Raw genomic sequence first — 25,601 nt, 5'->3', positions numbered from 1 at the left:
TCTCAAGATCGATAATATAAATTTTATATCAATTGATGTTAAGATCGTTTTAACCAAAACTTTAAATCCTTAGAGAATATGGTTGAACTAAAAATTAAAAAAGAGAAAAATAAATTGGACAATTATTATGTATTACAACGAGTTTTATATTTTCTCCACTATAGAAAAGGTCACTTCACTTTTGTTATAGGCAAAAAAAGAAGTTTAGGAAAAATACTTTTTTAGTCCATAGATTTTGGATCTAATTTTTATTTTGGTCCATAATTTTCAAATGTTACACATTCAATCTTTAAGTTTTGAATTTGATTTCAATTTAGTCTCTGATGCTGCAATTTTACCATTGAGATTTAAGTTTTTAATTATGTGTTTAACTTGAGAATTAAATGGAATAAGAGAATTTATATTTAAATATGATTTAAATATATAAAGTATGGATCAAATAAAAACTATATTCAAAACTTACAAATTAAGAAAATATTTTTTTCGACCATCATAGTATCATAGGATTTGTAAGAAATAAATTCAATTCATGATGATCATCTACTTAAGATTTAATATCTTGAAATTTTTTTATATCAAAATAGTGTAATAAAGTTGAGCGTATTATCCTATAAAATTAGTTGAGAATCAAAGTATACATAAGCTCTCCCGAACAATGACGAACAAAAAAAAAAGGTCCTAAACAGAAATGAAAGCTCAAATGTAGTTATGTATGCAAAGTTAATTCCTCTTTGAATAAAGTTACAAATAATATTTTTTTAAAAAAATAAAAATATTACCTAAATTTAAACTACAATACAACTGGCATAAGAGACAAAAATGAAATAGAAACAGATATAAATACCAAAGAGGAAGCGCCGAGCTTCGCTTCTTCTTCCCTGATCTAACCATTTCAACTCCATCGCGGGAATCTCTGAGCTCTCTCTCGCTCTCTTTCTGTTTCTCTCTATCAGACATAACCACCGGAAACAATGGCGTCGTCGACGGCTAGGATTACGTTTCGCGTTATCATGGTGGTGTTCCTCCTCCTCGTCTTTTTCTATGTCGGTCGTCCTCTGTACTGGAAGATTTCCGCCACTGTACATGATATTCGTCAGAACAAACAGACCGTCAAAGAAGGTGCGTTAATTGAATGCTAAATTTATATGCTTATGCTTGTCTGAGTTCTGAATGGTGTTTGAATTCTTCGTTCTGGACCTGCATTTCAGGCCTCTCTCAGATCGTTCTGGAAGCTCAGAAATCGGTGGGATGGTATCACGACGAGTCGGACTCGGGCGTCCATGACGGAAATGATGGGAAAAAGGCCGGATCGGTTGCTATTCGGAGGCTTCTTCATCAGGTTTTGTGAAAATCTTAGTTATTTGAATTGTGATTAGTCCTGGAGAATTGAATGTTTTCATATGCATTAGTAAAGTTCTATCAGTGGATCTGGATTTTTTTTTGCCACCAATAACGTGTTATAATGACTGAATTAGCACCTACTGAATCTTTTTAGTTAAAAGAAGGCAAAGAAAGGTAAAGGAATCGTAATGCTTCAGCGTTCAGCCTTCAGTGTTTCCATTATGCATTGTTAGTCATTCGGATATGTGAATAGTGATATTCGTACCTTAGACGTGGTGAACTACTGGATTTGAAAGACTTGTTCTGACAAAAAAATAAAATAAAATAAAATTAGATTGTTAGTTTCTAATGAACGGACTTGGCTGATAACGTGAATGAGAATTTTGTAGTTTAAGACTGAATATTTGATAAAGGTGGAAATACGTACATACGATGACAATAACTAAAGATGTAAGTGGTCTTTTGTAATGGTTTTTGTTACTGTGAGTCTGTGACGCACAAATTGGGCATCCCGGTGCTGAAGGAGCGAATTCAAACGAAATCAACAAATTGAAGTATAATGGAGAAGGCTTCAATAAGAAAATTGTAGAAAATGATGGATACCTCTGAACCTGTCTAGATAGAACTAAGACTTGGTGGAGCTGTCGTTAACCATAAATACAAGGCCATAATGCTCTGATGTTTAATCATGTTTCCTTGTGTTTTTTATTCATAAGCTCAAATGCAGCAACCATGACAAATCTTACTCGGCAGTAAGTTACTGTCCATGTGCAAAGAATTTGTCCCTGTTGTTTAACTTGTGGTAATTCCTAAAACCTAATTTGAAATTAGTAGTTACCTTCTTGCCAAGTCTTTGAACCAACTTGTATACCTATCTCATCTTATGCTCGCAAACATGAGAAGGGAGATGAGAAAGAAATTGCTGCAGAATGTTTGAGTAATAGTATGATAATCATGTCTACATATGCGACAGTCTGAAGTACTGTAGTGTGTTCTGTAGGAACGTACATGTCAAAATTCATTTTACTGACTCTAGATTCTTATCCCCAATCAAGGTAGAAGGAAACAAATGACCCGACTTATGATCTTTCTTAGTTAATCGACCCTGTACTATGATAAAGGGTGACCAGTAAATTTCAGAATTAGGATTTTGAATGATTGAGCAAGCTATAATATCTTCGTTTCTAGGGGAACTAGAAATGTTTTGGCCGTTCTTAGTAGTCTGAAGTCTGAATTGGTTGAGCTGAATAGCTTAGAATCTTTGCATGGCATTTTTCTGTAAGGTAATTAGTTAGGGATATTAGTATCCTAACAATTTGTACCATACTAATGCAATACTAATACCATACTAATATCCCTAACTAAGTGCCTTACATGTAAGATGACTAAATCTTGCGGATCTCCATGAAAGGACTGCCACTAGAATATGATGGATTTCTAAATTTAACTTGATATTAAACATAAAAATATCAGAACATCGGATAATTGAAGCTCATGAATCTCCAGCCTACATAAAAATTTCAGACCAGAGGAGACTTGAAACTATTCGCTGTTTCTGCAATTCATCTTTCTAAATAATAACACAAAATAACCTAAATGCAGTAACATACATCATGAATTGTCAACTTGGATTGTTCGTCATGTTATGGAAAACTTAGATCAAACTCTTGCCTAGTTGATCAATATTATGGGGAAACAAGATTAAGAAGAATTATTGAATTTAGCAGTCTTGCTTGATGTTATTATCTGGTATTCAAACATCACCTTCAATAAAATATTTTCCATGTAACTGAAGATACCATTTTGTTTTGTTTTACTCAAGTTTTTATGACTTATGCTAAATTAGGATAAGCCAAGTGGATGTGCAAGAAGTATTTCTTTGAAATGCTCGCTATGAGGTGTTTAATATCATAGTAAAGTCTTGTGCCATGAACGCATAAGCAGGTAAAACGTACATGTGTTGAGCTATCAAGGAAGTAATAACTCCTAAAGAGGCTAAAGCAAGACCTAATTGAAAATGAAGCGAATTATTGATTGTGTCATAAAGACCGTTATGTCCACGCCCCAATCGTCCCCTGATGGATTATGTGCTTCTAAAAGATCTTTTATACTGTGTCCAATCACATGCTGTATTCGTTCATAGACTTGGACAATTGGTGTTCATTTTTTTATCCAAATTCATTGATAATTCTCAAATTTCCACATAAATCATCAAGTGCATCTGACACCGAAGTGCCATATGACCATTCTTTACAAGTTACCATTGAAATGCTCAACCATCCAAGAATTTCACCTTCCTCCTTAAGAGAAAGGTTACGCTCTTCTAAATTAAAGAAACCATATACCTCTCAATCGCTAACACATAGTAGATGCTAGTTGAGCTATGTTCGCTTTGACTACACTCTTCTAGATTAAAGATCCTTCTCTCAAATAAATTATCAAAATCTTTCTCAGACAAGGGACAGGTAAAATGCATCCTCTTTCTTTTCAAGGTATAAGTTTCTATTTTGCTAGTGACGTATCAACTTGCTTAGGTTAGTCTCTGATCTAGTATTAATGTTCCCTGTTGGGATTACGTGGTTGAAGTTATATATGTATACAAAAATTGGTATTGCACCCCCAAATCCCTGCCAAAGAAATCCTCTTCTGATGTCTTGTCAAAGCGGAAAAGGTGCACTCAGACACAATTGGTAGAGCTTTTACCTACCTTTAAAATCAACTTGAAAATGAAGAGTCCTCAAATATTTATAAACACAAGCCAATCCTAGTCTTGTTCACAATGTGGAACTCCATCGGAATCTTAAATACAACCTTCTTTTAGTATTGACGTCACACAGGAAAGTGGAATGGTTTAGGAAATACTTCCTCACTCCTATTCAAAGAAATACTTCCTCACACATTAAACTTTCATACAGGTCTCATCAAACAGAAGAACAATAATTTCACAAGGACCCCAAGAAAATGGAAAAACAACATTCCCATCAACTGTGACTCTAAGAAGTATCCTCTTAGGTTCAACTTAGAATATCAATTCTGTTGCAGGGATTGACCCACCGGCAGCCACAATTTGTTGCTCCATCTGCAATTAACAATTTAATGTTTAATTCCGTCAAAATTAAGAAAGATGTGCTAGTTCTTAAAACCGACAGTCGTATGTACTGACCCTGAATAGATTCTCAAGCTTGTTTTTCACAAGGCAGGTCTCTTGCTTCAATTGTTGCAGACATCTCAGGCACCTGCACCCAAAATGTTTCATTGTTTCTATAAGCTGATTTTTTTCAATAATTGCACACATGTTGAAGGAGTTCAACAAGAAAAACTTTTGATTTTGTTTTAATAGTAATACAGTAGAACCTAACTGGGGCTAAAAGCTTTGATAATGATGAAGTATTTCATGGTAAAAAATTGAAAAGTTTTTAAATGCTAAAAAAACCAAAGTAAAAAGTAGATAAAACTTCTAGTTCCAAAAAGGAACTTCCAAAATTTTGGGACCTAGATAAAATTCAAGAATCAAAACCCTACTTGAACCTAAGCATCAGAAATAACCTAGCTTAGCCTTCAACAAATAAGAACTCACCCATCAATGTTCTGTTCCTCACAGAAGCTGCGCATGGCAATACAGACATTTTTAACTCTCTGTGCACCTATGCTGTTAATCACAAAAGTTACAAAATTCTTCACTCAGTTGAGTTTTTTGTGAAAACAATATTTAATTCTATTTTAGAAGAGGTTCCATCACAAGCTGCCAAATGGAAACTTCATTCACCCTACGTTTTAAAATTAGGGAAAGAAAAACTAGTTTGGGAGCTATTATGCAAAATAGCCCTCCTCTTTTTAGACCAAGAATTTAGTGTAAAACATGTTTAAGTAATTCTTTCCTCAAATATCATAACTTTGCAAAAGAAATGCAGAAAACTTATTTTCAAAATAGCTTCCAAAAGCCTTTGTTAACACAAGGATATGAGGAAAAGCAGGAACTAGAGAGGCTTCCGTAATAAGTTTCATGCCTATACCTCGAACTGCTTCCTTTAAGCTGGTGAACATGGCCATCAATCTTTTGAAAGTCCACATCAGGTTGATCACTGTAAAAAGGCAAGGGAAAGGAAGAAACCCTTGAAATCCAGGAAAAACTCATATCAAAACAAAGAAACCCATAGATAGAGAAGCCTCACAACGCTGCGGTGAGATCATTGAGAAGCCTCTCGGAATCCTCAAAGAAAAGTGACACCACTTCAACAATGAAATCTGGGTTGCCCTCATCTTGCAGTTTCTGCAGCTCTATAAACTGACTGTCCAAGAAATCCTAGTCCTCCCCAACAAAGAGAGAACACCAGAAACCAAATTCCAGAATCAAGAAACAGAGCATACAAAACAATAACTATGAACCTAACTTCCTCTAAGATATACTCATAGAAAAGTCTTTTGTAACTACAACCTTTCCATGATTATAAACAACCAGAAAACTTATAGTTTTTCAGGGTTCTCTCTCCCCGGCCCCCTGATTGTTCTCTTCTTTTTTCGAGTAATATCATATCGTTTCTTATCTTTAAAAAAAAAATAATAATAATTTTAATTTTATTTAAAAAAAAAAAAAAAAACTACAAAAGAAGAAATCCCAATCTCCCAATACCAAAAACCAAACACAAGAATGAAGATTAAAAAACAAGAAAAGTAAAATCCATGTCTGATTTTATCTTAGCTTATGTTCGTACCTCCAAGAATAACGACTTTGTGTACTCAACCCATTGTCTCTGCATCAACCCGACCTCCATGCTTGGCACTACACACACACACACAAAGAAAAAACTCTGTTCTTACAACTGCAACCCAACAAAGCCACCTACCTTAAATTGCAGATATTGAGCAATAATTGCATCACACAAGGGGTTGGAGTGCCAGAAAACCTTCAAAAAATTATTGGTGAGAGATGATGATTCTTAATGATCGTAGTAGCACTAGCAGCAAAGCAATGCAAAGCTTTTCCCTTATTTTTAGGTATTTTTGGTTGTACTTAAACTAGCAGGCCAACAAAACAACTTTTCATCTTCTCTGGATTTGTGCACTACTGATAATTTGTGTCCCTAAACCTCCACAGTCTTCTCTCTCTCCTTTTTACCTCTCGGCCTTTGTGTCATTTATTCATTTTATGATCCTCTCAACTCTGAAAGCAGCCCTTTACCATTTGATCTCCTTTTTAGTTTTTTCTTTTCCTGCTCTCTGTACTAGTTTATAATATTCCTTTTCCTTTTTGTTGCTCTTTTTCCTGAGAAACTATTGGTCGTTGTTGATTGTTGAAGTTGAGCTTGATAACGTACGTGTATAAGAAAGGATAATTGCAATGAGAAATAAGTAGTAGCACTTTTAGGGCCAATAATTTAGTGTATAGCAACATTTTTAAAGTATTGCAAATATAACAAAATCTACATAGACTCATAAACTTCTCCTGTCAGTCTATTGGCAATAGAGTCTATAACCGATAAACTTTGAGAGTTTGATCTAAATGTTATTTTATCTGTAAATTATTTTGCATTGTACTATATCTATTAACCTTTTGTGCCTGATTGTTATGTTTGCAACTTCCCGTATAAGAAAAGATTTCTCTCGTATAAGAAAAGATTTCAGAGTTCTCTTTTAATGAATTTGGAATATGGGTGTCTCAGTGAAACTTTTGGCAAGCAAAGTTGGTCATGCCAAGCGCCACTTCTTATGGTCCTTCAACTATTACCATATTCTATTATAGTCTTTTGGTCTTTGATCCCTGAATTTTTAACCATTTCTCATTCTTTACTTCAGGGGTCAGCTTGTTTCGTGGGTTTTGTCACGGCTTTCTACATAGATATTTTAATATTTTGCTTTTGTTTTACCGGATTTCACTTTTTAAAATCCAATACATTTTATGTAGATTTTTAGTAGTCTTGTTATAGGTGAGATTTTTATAGATAAGAGATTAACAATAAAATATAAACTTATTGATTAATGAATTAATATTAATACATAATTACTCGTTATTTTAAATTAATTATTAAATATCAAATATATTATTTATATTTAAAAAATTTTAAGTTAAAATACTACTTTGGTTCTTATACTCTTAAAATATTTATTTTGGTCGTTGTACTTTAAAAAAGTGATCATTTTGATCACTTAAAAATGCAATAAAAATGAAAATGAAGGGACTAAATGGTCACTTTTTAAAAATATATAAACCAAAATGAAACAAAATTAAAAATGCAAGGATCAAAATGAATCTTTTGAAAGTATCTGGCTAAAATAAATCAAAGTTAAAAGTAAGAGACAACAATGAACTTTTTGAAAGTATAGGGACAAAAATGAATCAAAACAAAAAATACCGGACCAAAGTAGTACTTTTAATACATTTATAATTAGTATTTTGCATTATATGATTATTTATTATTTTCTAATTAATTTATACTTATTTAATTATTTTTTTTAGCAGTTAAACTAAATTATTTGATTATCAATATTATTTTTATTAATGTTTAATGTAGAATAATTTATTTTTTATTTTTATAGATTAATTTAATTAATATAATAATATTTTAATAATGAATTTATATGATTACTTCAATTCATTCTCTTACATTTAATTAATTAATTAAAATTTCCATCAACAAAAGTTGTAAAACATACATATATTATATTAAAAACATAATTTTAACAAGTAAAAGTATTAAACAATTATCATTACCATCATTTTATATATATATATTGAAAATGTACTATCTTCATATTTTAACATAATCCTATCTATTCAGATTTGGTATGTAGTATGTTATATATATATATATATATAAAAGGGGGATTTTCAAAAATAAAAAAATAAAAAAACTATTTACATAAAATAATAATATTTTAATATTCTTTGAGTTTATCAGTATCTATTAGTAATAGAAATTGGTAGAAGTCTACCGTTGATGAACATTTATAGTATCTATTAGTGTTTTTATTTTTTTTACTATTTTTGTAAATAGTTTTGACATTTTTTTATGAGTGAAAATTTTCATATATATATATATATATATTAAGTTCAACACAATATTTGGGAGTGGGAAGTTTCACGCATCAAATCTCTTAGTTGAAGACATGTATTGAGGTACTGAGGAATTGAGTTATGCTCATTTATTATGGGATATTACATCTTTATTCCAATGAAATCAATATTTAAATCTGAAGTTCTTGTGAAGGCAGAAGGAATCTGGATTGAGCAAATCGGACAGCTGTTGTTTGATTTGTTTTAGTTGGTTTTGATTAAGCAAAGAAGGGACAGAAAGTTGGACCAAAATTATGCCATTGAAAACCCCTTTTGCTTTGTGAGGTACCCAAAAAAAAAAATGGTGCCTTAGCATTTTGGTCGGCTGCCATTTGTTTCTTTGAGACACTAAGGACGTGGTGGATCGGGAATCCTTATCTTTTTTTTTTTTTTTCTTTTTTCCCCATTTCCATATATTTTTATATATTTTCTTTGGGATGATGAGAATGAGATGACTCCTTAGTGTCCTCTCCTCTCTTCACCATTCTTCTTTCTTGTTACTTTTTCTTTCTTTTTTTAATATATATATATATATATATATATAAGAAAAAGTAAAAAGAATTTAGGTAATGATGTGTTGGAATCATATTCTTATGGTTAATAGTAAAAAATAAAATGTTCTAGTTGGCTTCAAAAAGGATAAAACTACAGTGATTTTGGATCGGATTTAACCCAAACAGTTAAAAGATTCAAATCTCCCAACATGGAAGGTTGAACATGTCTTCTGGATTAGAAAAATGAAAAGGATAAGATAGAAACTAGAAAGGTAATAGTATTATGGTATAGGACTAAGTATCTTATCCTCTTCCTACCATGAAAGTTTTCAATATTCCATATTATTACAGTAGCACCTGAAGTTTTCCTCTAAGGCATCAACTCCACCTAGATAATGGGTTGACTAATAGTTTCAAGCACTTAGTTTGGTCATCGATGTTTAATGCAATATATAATTTTCTTATCGAGCAAGGCTCCATCTTCTAGAAGAGGAAGGGAAAAAAATAGTTCGTAATCGAGATTGTGTTATTGGGTGATGGGAGGAAGAATCTCCATGCCCACTAAAGAGATGCTTGATGAGTGACCATCGTTCACTAAATATTCTGAAACAAAATATTTAATCATTATTTTTTATAACAAGTTAAAATGTCTGTAATTTATACTATATTCTAACTCTTTTTTTAAAAAAAAAAAAAAAATCTTTTTGATCTCTGAATTTTTACTTTAATTTCTATTTGATCTTTAGATTTTAAATGTTATACTTTTAGTACTTAAGTTTCAAGATTTATTGTTTTAATCTCGATATTTCATTAAATACTCATCTTCAGCATTTGGCGTTAATGTCTATCAATTAATTTAAAATGTTTATGAAGTGAAATTTTAAATTTAGTTTTAATAATGATGTTAGAGAGTAAATTAATTATAATTCTTTTAAATTAACTAACAGATATTACTACTGAAAACAAAAAATGAGTATTGAGCGAAAAATTGAGATTAAAAATATAAATTTTGAAATTTAGGAACCAAAATGAAATAAAACTCAAATCTTAAAAGTGAAATTGTAACATTTTGGAAACCTAGGAGACTAAGATAAAATTAAACTTAGAACTTAAATAAAGTGTAACATTTTGAAATTTATGGACATAAGAGGAATTAGTTCTAAAATCTGTTTTTTCCTTTTTTTTTTTTTTTTTTTCTCCCCTTCTTATTCAATACCGTTTCATAATTTTTTTTTAAGTATAATGAAAATATTCATTAACATCGATGTCCAATACATGAATATGTGAAAAATATTGACGTGTGACGAAAGAATTTTATACCATGCTTGTATGTACAGTTGCACATTGCTTTATTGATATGTTCATCATTTGAATATTCGCACTTTTGTGGATTGCCCTCCTTTACCTGCCACTAAGTAGCTGTGGAATCTTTCTAAGCTTGTCTATAATATTATTAAATGGATAGTTTGTGAAGATTTGAAGTTCTCTTTGGTAATCATTTTGACTTTGTTTGATAACTATTTATTTTTTTGCTTTTGATTTTTGAAAATTAAGTATATTTCCTCTCAATTTCTTACAATGATTTAAAGTACAATAGTTGAATCTTTAGTCAAATTCCAAAAACAAAAAACAACTTTTGAAAAGTTACTATTTTTAGTTCTCAAAAATTGACTTGATTTTTTTAACTATTGCTAAAAAATAGATAACAAAGGAAGAATTTTAAAGGTGAAAGTAATGTTTATAAATTTAATTTTCAAAAACAAAAACCAAAAAAGAAAATAATTGCCAAATGAGGTTTTCGTTTTTTTTTTTTAATTAAGTCTATAAACACAATTTCCAGTTTTAAATTTCTTTCTTTGTTATATTTTTTTTACAATAGTTTAAAAAATCAAATCAAATTTTATAAACTAAAAAAATGGTTTTTCAAAACTTGTTTTTGTTTATGAATTTTCACTAATATATTTAAAGAAATATGCAAATCATTGTAGAAAATGAGAAAATAAACTCAATTTTCAAAAACTAAAGATAAAATGAAATGATTATTAAACAGAACCTAAATGATTAAAATGATCTGATTTTGACTTCTTTCCCTTGTCTTTCAGCTATAGTTGGATTGAAATCTGGTTCCTTGAATTTGCTGAATTCATCACATCTGAATTATTTACAAAGAGCCAAACATAGTGCTAAAAGATGAGAACCAAGTCAACAAGCCAACAACCATCTATCAAATTAGGACTTTATTTTTCTTTTTCTTTTTGTTTGATTTTTTGTTTTTTTTTTTTTTTTGGCATGATGTAGAAGTTTTCAAGAAAATTTGTACGGATGACCCAATTTTTGGGTCCAAAATGTCAAATGATCCATTTTTTTAAAAAAATGTCGATTGACCCTCTACTGACATCATCGCCATACCAAATTACATAAATTGTCCTTACACCAGCCTCACAAGGTAAATCTCGCTCTCGTCTGATTAAACGCTCTCACTCTCGCTTGAAATTTTCTGGTTTGATGTGATTGCTTGTCAGTGTACGAATGATTTGACAATTTTTACGACGGAAGCCTCAAATCAAATCAATAATACCTAAACACAATACAATGGTGATTTCTTTAAACTCTAAACTCCATTTAAAAAATGTTACTTCTCTGGTTTTCGACGGTGTTTTGTTGAACGGGGATTTACAAGACGAGGCTTTTTCAGAACGGAACAGTTTTTTCAGAAAGGTGTTTCATTATAGAGAGCGAGATTGAAAGCGAAAGTACACTTCAATTGCTTATACAGCTTAATGATAAATGTTCTCTTGCTTTGTAGGATGAAGAAAAGTGTCTATTTATTCGATATGGAGGTAATTGGGATGAGAATGAAAGTTCGTATATTGGAGGACAGCTGAGAGGAATCATTGTGTCTCATACATTGAAGTATGAAGAACTTAAAACTCGCATTTACATGGTTATAAATGTCAGTTCTTCAGAGTTTGATCTTATACTGAAAGTTAAATATAAGCTTGAATTTGAACCCTCTCCACAATGCATAATGAATGATGATGATGTTCGCTTCCTTCTTTTGCGAGAAGAGCTTAGTAGACTTTAGATAGCTGTAACGTTGAAGTCTAATCATGACGAAAATATTGGAATGGGGTTTGGAAATGTGAGTTATGATGATACGACTGTGGACAGACAATATGAGGAATCGTATCAGTTTTGTCGGGAAGAGGATGATATTCCATTGTCTACCAACACTATACCATCAACATTCGATTATATGGATTGTGGTCATTCAGTGGATGTGAATGAGCAACCAGCAGAATTGAATGAAATGGATCGTGATCATAGATATGTGTATCGTTCTACAGCAGCTTCAGTGGTTCCACCATTTGTGTCTTCAAGTCATAGGACAAAGTTGATTATGCCTGGCACCTCTTCATTTGGGACAGAGGACGTTAAAGTTGGTCAACTATTTTTGAGAAAAAATGACTTAAAAATGAGGTTATCTATTCTGCCCATCAATAAAAAATTTGAATATAAGGTCAGGAAATCAATCAAATCTTTGTTTACTGTCAAATGTATTAAAGAGACATGTAATTGGAGCCTTCGTGCAGTCAAAATGGAAGGGTCTGATATATTCAAGATTACAAAGTACTGCAGTTCGCACACATGTTTCATTGGAATTTTGAATCACGACCATAGACAAGTAACTGCTACGGTTGTTGGTCAGCTCATTAAAGATAAGTTCACGGGAATAGGACGTATTTATAAACCTTGTCATATCGTTGAGGATATGAGGAGAGATTATGGCGTGAACATAAGTTATGATAAAGCGTGGCGTGCAAGGGAAGCCGCGTATGATCCCACTAGAGGTACTCTAGAATACTCATACTCTATACTACATGCTTATGGAGAAGCGCTAAAAATAAAGAATCCGGGTACAGTCTTTGAGATTGAACTTGAAGATGAGGTGCATTTCAAGTATATATTTATTGCAATAGTAGACAATGATACCGATCGATCATGGAAATGGTTTGTGTCAAACTTGAAATGCAGTATCGAAGAACCCGATATTCTGTTGTTTGTTTCTGATCGGATGGTATCTATCAGCAATGCTCGTGCATTTTTTCCCATAGCATTTCATGGATTGTGCACATGACATATAGAACAAAATCTAGTTACAAACTTTAAGGATAACACAATTGTTGGGATATCTAGAGATGCAACAAGGGCATTTCGCATGACAAAGTTCCAGATAAAATGGGACGAACTCCGTAGTTTTAGAGACAATGTTGTCACGAAATATTTCGAAGACATCGGTCTTCGAAGGTGGGTACGAGTTTACCAAATAGAACGAAGATATATTAACATGACATCCAACAGTGCAGAGTGTTTCAATTCGTTAACTAAAGAGTATCGACTATTGCCCATAGTATGCTTGATTGAACATGTTAAAGGAATGCTCCAATCGTGGTTCTATGAACGGAGGAATTACTGGGCATCTCAAACAACATTACACTCTAACTACTATGAAACCCGATTGGCAAGTGAGGCCGATAAGGGTAGACGATATCAGGTGGAGCCTATTGATTGTTATCGGGTACACGTACGAGATAATCGATTGGACGGTATTGTCAATCTTCACACGAAGGAATGCACGTGTAAGGAATTCGACTCACTTGGTATCCCGTGTTCGCATGCAATTGTTGCTGCCAAGGAACAACATATACTCATCCATAGTTTTTGTAGTCGATTTTATACAGTAGACTCTCTAATGACTGCGTATGCGGAGCTTATAAATCTACTTGGCCTCATATCTGAATGGAAAAGACCTCCTGAATATGTAGAAAAGATTATCCTTCCTCCGAAATTTGTGCCACAAGTCGAGCGACAGAGAGTGAGAAGAATATCATCCAGAGGAGAATTTCGCAGACAAATGAAATATGGTCGGTGTGGGAATTATGGGAATAACCGCCAAAATTGTACTGAACCGCTTACAACCGTGCGACGTGCTGAAAATGCCAGAGATCGTGACACAAACACTCCTCATCTAATTTAGTTTGTAACTAACTTGTAACATTTCATTTGTTATAAATACCATTGATCAATTTTTCATACGTCATACTTGTAACATATTTCATACTTCATACTTGTAACACTTCATACTTCATACTTTCATCTTGTAAACAAAAAACAATAACAAGCTGGAGTATTTCTATAATAGCAATCTTCATACTCTCTCAATGTTCATACTTGTAACAAAAAACAATAAATTCATACTCTCTCAATCTTCATACTTGTAACAAAAAACAATAACTTTATACTCTCTCAATCTCGCTCTCTCTCAAAATCTTACTCTCTCTCAAAATCTCGCTCTCTCAATGTTTGAACTTTGAACCTTGAACCATATAATGTTCTACATACCGTTGATACAATGAAAAGAACAGTAGCTCAATTATGCATGTTCTAATAAAATTCTGATATTGAACTTTAAACTTTGAACTTACATAAAAAATACACGTTCAATTATACAATGAAAAGAGTAGTAGCTCCATTATACATAAAAAATAAATGTTTTTACACACATAAAAAATAAATGTTTTTACACATAAAAAATAAATGTTTTTACATACATAAAAAAATACAATAAAAAATAAATGTTATATACACATAAAAAATATGGAGTGTTTGCCCATAGTTGACACGTTAACTGCATCCTATATTCACTCATCTTCTCCTAAGTGATTATGAACGGATCAGCACCAGTCACCAAGTGTTTTAGTAATTTGATTGCGAATATGCCACAATCAAGCGACCCGTGTTGTATGTCGACATTCATAGGTCGCAAGATTTTTCAACGGGCTGTGGATAGATTCGATTTTGAACAATCCACGTCACAGTAGTGAAGTAAGGATGATACTGTGACCGTCAATGGCCCTAGCCAATTCACCAGCTTTGTCATTGGTGTGTATGACGGAAGTGAATTGAATACGAATATGTGGCCTCTGTTAATGTCCATTGCAAGGACCATTCAATGGTCACTGATATTCATCGCCGTATAAACAAAATCCGCATCTGCCCATTTGACATCGAATCTATCAGTGACGTAGTCCTTATACGTGTCTTCATCTTCCCATGCTAGGGTAGCCTCCAGAAGTGTCTTATTCTTTATTCGTTTAAATACCCCGCCACGAGCATTAAAGTGACTCTGTCAAATAAAATAAGAAGTTAAGTAACGAAATATAATGAGAAGTTAAGAAATGAAATATCAAAATTTACCGTTACACCAATTGGCAAGATGGTGAACTTGTGCATGCACATGTCGGGCCGGGTATAAAATTTTTCTTTCAAAAAATAAAATAAAGTATTTATGATCTGCACAAAAAATTACTATGTCAGTAAAAGTACAAGATAGCCAACATGTAAAGAAGTCAAGACTAGGAAACTTACATCGCACTCGACCAACGAATTCAGGGTAATCAATTCCTTGAAGAATTGCTTGATGAGTGGTTTAAAGGAGTTCTCTCAAACCTCGTTGTCAGTATTGTTGTCCGAGATCTAGCCCATCATTTCTGTAAGGATATTGTGTGGAACATCATGTGCTACGTTATATGTGACGATCGCTCTGGATAGTGACGTAGCTACACCTGGGAGAGGATGCTTAACCACACTTTTCTTCTTTACTTGAGCTGGGGGTGTATATTTATCAACAGGTTTTCTCTTACGACTAATTCTTCGAGATTCCTACATAAACAGATAACAAAACGTTACTCATCAAGAAATATAAAAATATAAATAAAGATTACTGATTAATAAATTACTCACCAGTGTAACTTCTTTTGTGGTCGTAACAATCCGAGAAGTGTCGGCCTCTGGGATGCCAAACATATCAGCCTCTGTATGTGGCATGGTGAGTAAGGCAGACATGTTGAGCTCTGTTTGTGGGACGTCGGCCTCTATAGGTTCGATGTCAATTGGTGATGTCGTGGTGGTATTGGGCTGTAAAGGGGGGGATAGGAGTGTCAGAGGCAGTCGCATTATTGGTATCAAGATCTTGAGATGGGATGGGTGACCTGGTCGTCTCCTCATTCATCGTGGAACCCTTCAATCAGTAAAGTAAAATGATGAGTTCACGAACACGTAAAAACTAAACACGTAAAGACATAAAATGATAGTAAATGCAAACCTTGCACATAGACTGCAACAGTGACAGGATGGCCGACAATTGCCCTTTCATGTCCGTCATGTTTTCCTTCATACTGGATACACGACTATCTAGACCCGATATACGACCATCCAACCTCGATAATGAGCTGTCAATCGTTCGCAAGTACGAATAAATAGACTATCCACAGCCTGTTGGAAAATCTCGCGACCTATGAACATCGACATACAACACGGGTCGCTTGATTGTGGCATCTTCGCAATCAAATTACTAGAACACCTGGTGACTGGTGCTGATTCGTCCGTAATCACTCAGGAGAAGATGAGTGAATATAGAATGCAGTTAGCGTGTCAACTATGGTTAAACACTCCATATTTTTTGTGTATAGAACATGTATTTTTTATTGTATTTTTTATGTATGTAAAAACATTTATTTTTTTTGTATAATGGAGTTACTGCCCTTTTCATTGTATAATTGAACATGTATTTTTCATGTAAGTTCAAAGTTCAATATCAGAATTTTATCAAAACATGCATAATTGAGCTACTGCTCTTTTCATTGTATCAATGGTATGTAGAACATTATATGGTTCAAGGTTCAAAGTTTAAACATTGAGAGAGCGAGATGTTGAGAGAGTATGAAGTTATTGTTTTTTGTTACAAGTATGAAGATTGAGAGAGTATGAAGATTGCTATTATAGAAATACTCTAACTTGTTATTGTTTTTTGTTTACAAGATGAAAGCATGAAAGATGAAGTGTTACAAGTATGAAGTATGAAAAGGTATGAAGTATGTTACAAGCATGTTACAAGTATGACGTATGAAAAATTGATCAATGATATTTATAACAAATGAAATGTTACTAGTTACAAACTAAACTAGATGAGAGATGTTTGTGTCACAGTCTCTGCATTTTCAGCACGTCGCACGGTTGTAAGTAGTTTGGTACAATTTTGGCGATTATGCCCATAATTCCCACACCGACCACATTTCATTTGTCTGCGAAATTCTCCTCTAGATGATATTCTTCTCACTCTCCGTCGCCCGACTTGTGGCACAAACTTCAGAGGAAGGATAATCTTTTCTACATATCTATGAGGTCTTTTCCATTCAGATATGTGGCCAAATGAATTTATAGGCTCCACATACGCAGTCATTAGATAGTCCATTGTATAAAATCGACTGCAAAGACTGTGGATGGGTATATTTTGTTCCTTGACAGCAACAATTGCATGCGAACACGGGATACCAAGTGAGTCGAATTCCTTACACGTGCATTCCTTCGTGTGAAGACTGACAATACCGTCCAATCGATTATCTCGCACGTGTACCCGATAACAATCAATAAGCTCCACCTGATATTGTCTGCCCTTATCGGCCTCACTTGCCAATCGGGTTTCATAGTAGTCAGAGTGCAATGTCATTCGAAATGCCCAGTAATTCCTCCGTTCGTAGAACCACAATTAGAGCATTCCTCTAACATGTTCAATCAAGCATACTATGGGCAATAATCAATACTCTTTAGTTAACGAATTGAAATACTATGCACCATTGGTTGTCATGTTATCATATCTTCGTTCTATTTGGTAAACTTGTGCCCACCTTTGAAGACCGATGTCTTCCAAATATTTCGTGACAACACCATCTCTAAAACTACGAAGTTCGTCCCATTTTGTCTGGAACTCTATCATGCGAAATGCTCTTGCTGCACCTTTAAATATCCTAGCAATCGTGCTATCCTTAGAGTTTGTAACCAGATTTTGTTTTATATGCCATGTGTACAATCCATGAAATGCCGTGGGAAAAAATGCACAAATAGCATTATCAATAGATACCATCCGATCAAACACTAACACCAGATTATCGGGTTCTCCGATACTGCATTTCAAGTTTGACATAAACCATTTCCATGATCGATCGGTTTCATTGTCCACTATTGCATATGCTAGTGGGTATAATTGATTGTTCCCGTCTATAGAAACTACAACTAACATGGTGCCTTTGAATTTTCCTTTTAAGTGCGACCCATCAACAATAATACAAGACCGACAGCTTGTGAAACCTCTAACACAAGGCTCTAATATCATAAACATATACTTAAAATGCACCTCATCTTCAAGTTCGATCTAAAAAATTGTACCTGGATTTTTTATTTTTAGCGTTTCTCCATAAACATGTAATATGGAATATGAGTATTCTGGAGTACCTCTAGTAAGATCATATGCAACTTCCCTGGCACGTCACACTTTATCATAACTTATGTTCACACCATAATCTCTCCTCGTATCCTCAACGATAACAAGGTTTATAAATACGTCCTATTCCCGTGAACTTATCTTTAATGAACTGACCAACAACCGTAGCAGTTGCTTATCTATGGTAGTGATTCAAAATTCCAATGGAACATGTGTGCGAACTGCAGTACTTTGTGATCTTGAATATATCAGACCCTTCCATTTTGACTGCATGAAAACTCCACTTACATGTCTCCCTAATACATTTGACAGTGAACAGAGATTTGGTTGATTTCCCGACCTTAAATTCAAAATTTTTGTTGATGAACAGAATAGATAATCTCATTTTCAAGTCCTTTGCTCAAAAATAGTTGACCAACTTCAACGTCTTCTGTCCCAGATAAAGAGGTGCCAGGCATAATCAACTCTGTTTTATGACTTGAAGCCACAAATGGTGGAACTACTGAAACTGCTATAGAACGACGCATATCTCCATGATCACGATCCATTTCATTCAATCCTGCTGGTTGCTCATTCACATCCACTGAAGGACCACAATCCATATAATCGAATGTTGATGGTACAGTGTTGGTAGACAATAGAATATCATCTTCCCGAAGAAACTGATATGATTCCTCGTATTGTCTGTCCACAGCCGTATCATCATAACTCGCATTTCCAAACCTCATTCCAATATTTTCATCCTAATTAGTCTTCAACGTTACAGCTATCTAAAGTCTACTAAGCTCTTCTCGTAAAAGAAGGAAGCGAACATCACCATTATTCATTATACATTGTGGAGGGGCTTCAAATTCAAGCTTATATTTAACTTTTAGTACAAGATCAAACTCTGAAGAACTGACATTTGTAACTCTGTAAATGCGAGATTTAAGTTCTTCATACTTCAATGTATGAGGCACAATGATTCCTCTCAACTGTCCCCCAATATACGAACTTTCATTCTCATCCTAATCACCTTCATATCGAATAAATACACTTTTATGTCATCCTACGAAGCAAGAGAACATTTGTCATTAAGTTGTACAAGCGATTGAAGTGTACTCTCTCTCTCAATCTCGTTCTCTCTCTTACTCTTACTCTCTCTCTTACTCTACCTATACAAAATGTCGTAATGCAACCTTTCCAGAAATAATACAGCAAAAATAATTAAACAGACGAAACACCTTTTTAAAAAAGTTGTTTCGTTCTGAAAAAACCTCGTCTTGAAAATCCCCGTTCGAAAAATCTCCATTCAACAAAACACCGTCGAAAACCAGAGAAGTAATCACCTTTGAAATGGAGTTTAGAGTTTAAGAAAATCACCATTCTATTGTGTTTAGGTATTATTGATTTGATTTGAGTCTTCTGTCATAAAAATTGTCAAATCATTCGTACACTGACGAGCAATCACATCAAACCAGAGAATTTCAAACGAGAGCGAGAGCATTTAATCAGACGAGAGCGAGATTTACCTCATGAGGTTAGTATAAGGGCAATTTACGTAATTTGGTATGACGATGATATCAGCAGACGGTCAATTGACATTATTTTTTAAAAATGGATCATTTGACATTTTGAATCCAAAAATTGGGTCACCCGTATAAATTTCCCAAGTTTTCAAACATATAATAGATTGAAGATAGCATTTTCATCTAAAATGAGTTCAGAAGTTCATTTATATCAAGTTGAGTAAAATAATAACAATAATTTTTTTTTTAAAAAAAAAAATGACACTTATATACGTAATCATGTCTATGGAGAAAGTTTCTTTTTTAGTTAAAATCTCATTTTTAATTCTTGTAATTTAGGATTTGTCCAATTTTAATCAATATACTCTCAAATATCTAATTTTAGTCGAATTACTTTCAATAAACCTTAATTTAGTCCATCAATATTAAATTTTATCGAAATTAGTTAAATAATAATAATAATTTTCATTTGTGAATATGTTTTCAAACTTTGTAGTAAAAATGCTAATAGATAATTAAAAAAAATTGAAAAAAAAAGTCAACAAAAAAGCTAGTATTGAGGACCAAATTAAAAATTTATTAAAAATATTGAGACTAAAATTAGACAATTAAAAAAACATGAACAAAATTTGAACAAATTTCAAAATACAAGGATATCTCAGTGTTTTTTCAAAAAATATATTATATATTTATATATATATATATAGAAGGAAGGTTAATAAGGCTTTTTGACAAAAGTTAATATCAAGGACTAAAAGTAAATCCGTAAATCCCAAAATAGAAAGAAAATAAGTTTTCTAGATTTGAAAGAGATAGAGAGTCCATTGACTTGCATGCAAATGAGCTCATTTTTTACCCATTTATGAACTCATCTTTTCAAAAGATGAATAAAACAAATGATTTTCAACATAAAAAAAGTACTTAAAATTTAAAATAGATGGATTGTATTTTTATCTCTTCATATTATAAACTCATTTCTACCAGAGACATTTCTATTGATATGAAAGGTTAGACTCTCTAATCACTTCATTGTCACATCAGCAAAATTACTCGATTTTTCTGTAATGTATATAAACTATAGCTTTTAAAACCACGATATTCTTTCTTATAAGAGAATCATATAAAAAATCAAATAAGAAAAATAAAGTCAATAAAGTAATACATACTCATCATAATTACCCAACGGCTACTGCCTCATCCATCCGTGCTTCAGGATAGCTTCACGATAAATGTTGTACTGCTTTCCATTCCACAAATAACTGACGTTCCAAATTACACCAAAAAAAAAAAACAAAGGTCAAGAAATTCATGAGTGATAAAACTTTATCAAGTAATTATGTTTGCCTATTTCTTTAGCTAAATTATAAATTTGATCTCTATAGTTTGGAGAAAATTAGGATTTAGTCTCTATGATTTTAAAAGTTAGACTTTATTCCTTATGCTTTGATAAAATTCTCATAATTAGTCCTTATCATGGACTCTTTAGGAGGGTTTTACTAAATCATAAGAACTAAATTCTAATTATAAATCATACGGATTAAATTCTAACTTTCTTCAAATCATATGAACCAAATTTGTAATTTCACCTATTTCTTTTTGGAAGGAACAATACTTTCAATTTGGGGAAGCCTAAACAAATCAAAATGCTATGAAAAAAGGAAAGAAATTTCCAAACGAAGCCAATAATTTTAAAATAAGTCCATTACCATCCAGCAAAGACAAGAATTTTACCGCTTGAAGTTGTGGAATAAATTCTAATTATAGGGACTAAATTCTTAAACTCTAACTATAAACAATACGGACTAAATTCTAACTTTCTTCAAATTATAGATCAATTTTACAATTTAACCAATTTCTTTTTGGAAGAACAATACTTCCAATATGGGAAAATCTAAACAAATCAAAGTGCAACTGAAAAGGAAAGAAATTTCCAAACTACGCCAATGATTTAAAAACAAATCAATTACTATCCACCAAAGACGAGAATTTTACCTCCTAAAGGTATCGAAATTTCGAGTGTATCATTGAGATCAAATCAACAGATCCTGCAACTCCGCCTACAGTAGCCAGGCATTTCTGGAGATCCGACCATATATTCTGGGTTTTTGGTGCATTCCCCTAAGGCAGCCCATCTCTCACAACTTTCATTTAGATCAGTACAATTCCCAATGTTTCCTAAGTTTTTGCTGAAAGAGTCGACGTGAATCCACTTTGTTGCTGACCATTTTTCTCCTTCAAGGACAGGGCAACCTCCATGGAGACTGTTCGTGTCTGGGATAGCATTTGGTTCAAGACTAAAGAAAAGAAGGGCATCGCCTTTCTTCGGTTTCACTGCATCGTTCCAAGTGCGGAATAATGTCAACCAATAAAGCACATCAATTTCATGCAAGTTAGATGGTTTGATAAGTACTGAAAAAGCACTTATAATTTGTTTGGTGACTGACCTGCAATTCCTTTCCTTGCACACTCTGAGAGATCCTCGTCTGTTTCATAAGCTCTCCGATGGGCAGATTTCTGCTTGGAGGTTATATAACGAGGTTAAACAAGTCAGCTATCGATTATGGTCGTTTCTGAACCAAATTCATTTCCAATTTATATGTAACTTTAAAACCAAATAGAATTTTTCAAAAGTTGGTTTCTCCACGAGGAACAATTTCAGTAATCTCAGATGTTTCAGGTCTAATCCAATTCACCAATAGTTTGATTAAAATTCTAGGGAATTGGAGAATTTCGGTCCTTTGACATAATTACAATAACATTTTTCCTAACTGAAGTACTTAAAAAGGCGGTGCTGCAGCAAGTGTTAAATGCCTCTAAGCTGGATTGTATTACATCCACAATGAACATGTATAAGTTGCTAGACATTTTGATGGAGAAAAAAAAAATGCGAAAAAAAAAAAAAAAAAACAAACAAACAAAATACGGTTCAAATCGGGTAAAAGGGTTCCGTATCATCCATCTGAACAAAAATTAGGTCATTTTCAGTAGGAATTTCTATAAAATAATGGCAAAGACCTCTGGGTTATCCAACATCCAGGCTTTCCCACGTTTCATTTCAATATTTCAACATATTGAAGACAGTCATATAAAGGGATCCTTTCCATCAAAAGACAGAGTTGTATGTTTATTATTTAGAGAGTACTCGGATCTAAGAAGAGGTAATCTTAAAATTGAAAATGAGGAATATAAATAATTTAGTTCTAGTAAAGTAATTTGTGAATTAACGCTTGAACTAACCTCTGCCAAGGGGAATACTGTTTCACCGCCTTTGGTCACATTAGAGAGATACATAAGAACTGTAGCTAAACGATGTCCTCCCCAGGCAATATTTACCTTGTCAACAAAGTAATCATAATGTGACTCATATTTCTCTCCATGCTCATATCTCAGTACCTGAATATCCTCCCCATTTTCTGAAAAATGAGAAATACCCGCGACATTTAGCACTGATACTTGACATTGACAACCATTTCAGTAATATATGCACTCCTTGACTTCTCCCAGGTATAATTATAAAGAAATCATGAGTGTTACTTATGGCAATCAGCTGTAGTAATTCAAATGCATATGACATAACATATCAATGACCAATATGTGATTTGACAGTGAAACAAATCGTGTACCTTTTGGAAGAAAAGTCCATGCAGAAATTTTGTCCTCTATGCCAGAAACAATTGGATCCTAAATATCAAATAAAATGTAAATATTTCATACAAACATGGGAGTAAAAAGAAGAGATCTAAAATGATATCTAATAGAACCAAAGGAAATAATTATTGTCATACTATATACTACAATTCTAAGATACAGGGGAAATCAGACAGTACACTGTATATTAGATTTATTAAAAGTTAAAACCTAACCGCTCAAACTATTTAATCTAGTCCTAATTCGACAAGATAGGAGATAAGGAGGTTTTAAGCTATTATTCCTAAAAAATTGTTTACTCTCTAATTTTGTACTAACAGTCAACGTAATGTTGATTATTGCATCCATGCTATCAGGAACACATTCCTGTCGTAATTTGATTGTTTAACCTCTTTGAGAAGGCAATATATTTCAGTTTCGCAACAGAGAAGTTACTTCCATATCGTTTAATTCAATAAATAACTTCAGTGACGACCAGTAACAGAAGTTGATTCCAATCAAAAATAAAAACCAAAAGAGAAATTAGAGAAAACATCCAGAGAAATTGGAAGATTGTTAGTATGGAGAGTAAACCTGACCTTGCTTTTAGAAATGAACATTCCTGAACTCGTTCGCACAGTACTGAGCTTGCTCTTTCCTGAATCATTATCAGCAACCTCGGATCTCTTTAGCTCGGATCTCGCCTATCGCAGAAGAAAAACAAGCCTTCAACCAGAGATTTACATTGACGACGTGACTTCCATATCAAACTGAATAATGAATATCACTAAATCTAAACTTACTATAGAAACCAGGTGGTCACATTCTAGGTCCGTGAGAAAACCTTCATATACAAAAGCTCTGCAACATTCAGTGAAATCGCCTTGTCAAAAGTTTGAAGTCAACAGTCACTGAACTAAACCTAGACGACCGGAAATTAGAAGCTAAAGCAATTTAGAGTTCATTAATTTCCGGTTCACAACTTTCTCAGCAAACAAACACAAAAGAACAAAAAAGAAAACAAAAAGAAGATCCGTGCATTTGAAAATGATAGCGATAAGAACCTCGGTTTCCATGAAATCTGCTTCACTTTACTAGGATCTACGGTGGAGCTAGCCGAACCAGCATACGAACAAGTTGATTCCCGAACAACCAATGAGATCAAAATCAAGAAGATGAATAACAGATTACGAAATTTGAACATAGTCTAGGTCGGATCAAATTAGGAAGAGAGCGATAGCGAGAGAGAGAGAGAGAGTTATCGGAGGAAATTGACAGAAGTCTGGAAATGCAGAATATCACAGAGCAGAGGCTTTTTTCCTCTCACAGAAGTCAAATTGTCAACGTCGAACAGCAAGATAATTCACACCAACTGCACGTGCGAAATTGCCTCGTCAGAATCCGAAACCCGTCTTTTTTTTAGTTTTTAACTTCACCAACTAGTGGGGTTTGTGAGATGAGAATTCAGCTAAATTTCTCCATAAATTTTGCAAGCGTCTTTTTTTTTTTTTTTATCATTATTATTTATTTATTACCTTCATTTTTTTATCATTATTATTTATTTATTAGTATGTAAAATTTTTCATTATAGATCCATTACCACAAAAGTAATATTTAAGAATTATGTAGGATCTAGTTAAGTTTGTAGAAGTGATGGCCTTTTGTAAATTTTTCTCATATGAATGGGAGGAACCTTCGAGATTTGAGGCAACAACATTCTCAATTTTCATTTTCTTCTTTCTACTCAAAATATTTAGGATGTGTTTAGGGCGGGAACTATCATAAAACTATAACAATCACATTTTGTTACAGTAAGTACTATTTTGTATTTCTCAATTAGCTACGGTCAACACTATTTCATGCTATAGTATTCACTGTACTACAATTTTTATTATTTTACATTTATTATTTTTTTCATTCTTTTCTACGGTGTTTACTATGTCCTCAAACTAAAATAGTTTATACTTCAAACACATATTATTATAATTCAAACTAAAATAATCTATACTTCAAATACAAACTATTATAACCTAGTTATAACAACCTAGGACTATAATAACAACTTCTTACCCCAAACACCCCCTAGAGGAATATCATCATTAGTACTCATCTCCTTAGGGCTCTTTTCTCCTCCAAATCTTTCACCCCAACATCTTTAGACATGTCCTCAACAATTTGATGCACATCCTGAACACCAACACTTTCTCTAACATCAGGATTAACAAAACTATGGTATCCCG

At 33.0% G+C, this 25,601-nt stretch overlaps 4 protein-coding genes across 11 annotated transcripts; 2 read left to right on the top strand and 2 right to left on the bottom strand.

Annotated features, from left to right (window-relative positions):
- The first annotated feature begins 843 nt into the window (after positions 1-843).
- LOC120067764 (Low-density receptor-like protein) lies at positions 844-11,281 on the top strand. Of its 2 annotated transcripts, none has more exons than XM_090307802.1 (3): positions 844-1,119; positions 1,209-1,339; positions 1,496-1,544. In XM_090307802.1, exons 1-3 carry the CDS (start codon positions 972-974, stop codon positions 1,517-1,519), a joined length of 303 nt encoding a protein of 100 aa, XP_090163928.1. In that variant the 5' UTR covers positions 844-971; the 3' UTR covers positions 1,520-1,544. The 2 variants fall into 2 exon arrangements, with proteins under 2 accessions (XP_090163928.1, XP_038875268.1); XM_039019340.2 differs by lacking the exon at positions 1,496-1,544 and adding an exon at positions 10,989-11,281 and having other exon boundaries at positions 846-1,119.
- On the bottom strand, positions 4,062-6,662 carry AHP1 (histidine-containing phosphotransmitter 1). Of its 4 annotated transcripts, none has more exons than XM_039019333.2 (7): positions 6,246-6,662; positions 6,054-6,121; positions 5,514-5,644; positions 5,355-5,423; positions 4,919-4,990; positions 4,505-4,577; positions 4,062-4,420 (listed from the first exon to the last, which is right to left on the bottom strand). In XM_039019333.2, the coding sequence occupies exons 2-7, from the start codon at positions 6,111-6,113 to the stop codon at positions 4,361-4,363; spliced, it is 465 nt and encodes a 154-aa protein (XP_038875261.1). In that variant the 5' UTR covers positions 6,114-6,121; positions 6,246-6,662; the 3' UTR covers positions 4,062-4,360. The 4 variants fall into 4 exon arrangements, with proteins under 4 accessions (XP_038875261.1, XP_090163925.1, XP_090163926.1 ...); XM_090307799.1 differs by having other exon boundaries at positions 5,517-5,644; positions 6,246-6,565; XM_090307800.1 differs by lacking the exon at positions 4,919-4,990 and having other exon boundaries at positions 6,246-6,631.
- Positions 11,282-12,013: 732 nt separating the features above from the next.
- On the top strand, positions 12,014-13,924 carry LOC150032121 (uncharacterized). Its single transcript, XM_090308401.1, has 3 exons — positions 12,014-12,626; positions 12,783-12,964; positions 13,058-13,924. Exons 1-3 carry the CDS (start codon positions 12,014-12,016, stop codon positions 13,922-13,924), a joined length of 1,662 nt encoding a protein of 553 aa, XP_090164527.1.
- A 529-nt stretch (positions 13,925-14,453) lies between these two features.
- LOC120067179 (putative prolyl 4-hydroxylase 4) lies at positions 14,454-24,802 on the bottom strand. Of its 4 annotated transcripts, none has more exons than XR_016525078.1 (13): positions 24,426-24,802; positions 24,165-24,222; positions 23,961-24,065; positions 23,358-23,415; positions 22,972-23,147; positions 22,179-22,248; positions 21,727-22,065; positions 20,901-20,993; positions 16,052-16,241; positions 15,691-15,967; positions 15,316-15,609; positions 15,145-15,240; positions 14,454-15,073 (listed from the first exon to the last, which is right to left on the bottom strand). XR_016525078.1 is itself a non-coding variant. In XM_039018655.2 (8 exons), the coding sequence occupies exons 1-7, from the start codon at positions 24,563-24,565 to the stop codon at positions 21,770-21,772; spliced, it is 903 nt and encodes a 300-aa protein (XP_038874583.1). In that variant the 5' UTR covers positions 24,566-24,802; the 3' UTR covers positions 20,730-20,993; positions 21,727-21,769. The 4 variants fall into 4 exon arrangements, 1 of the variants encoding a protein (XP_038874583.1); XR_016525077.1 differs by having other exon boundaries at positions 16,052-16,178; XR_005478940.2 differs by lacking the exons at positions 14,454-15,073; positions 15,145-15,240; positions 15,316-15,609; positions 15,691-15,967; positions 16,052-16,241 and adding an exon at positions 18,941-19,274.
- Positions 24,803-25,601: the final 799 nt, after the last annotated feature.

The sequence above is a fragment of the Benincasa hispida genome, chromosome 12 (genome assembly GCF_027475165.1).
Source record: "Benincasa hispida cultivar pf3 chromosome 12, pf3_genome.v1.1, whole genome shotgun sequence".
In the NCBI taxonomy this organism is placed as follows: domain Eukaryota; kingdom Viridiplantae; phylum Streptophyta; class Magnoliopsida; order Cucurbitales; family Cucurbitaceae; genus Benincasa; species Benincasa hispida.
The sequence above is the reverse complement of the archived record's forward strand: the minus strand, read 5'-3'. Positions and strand labels throughout refer to the sequence as shown.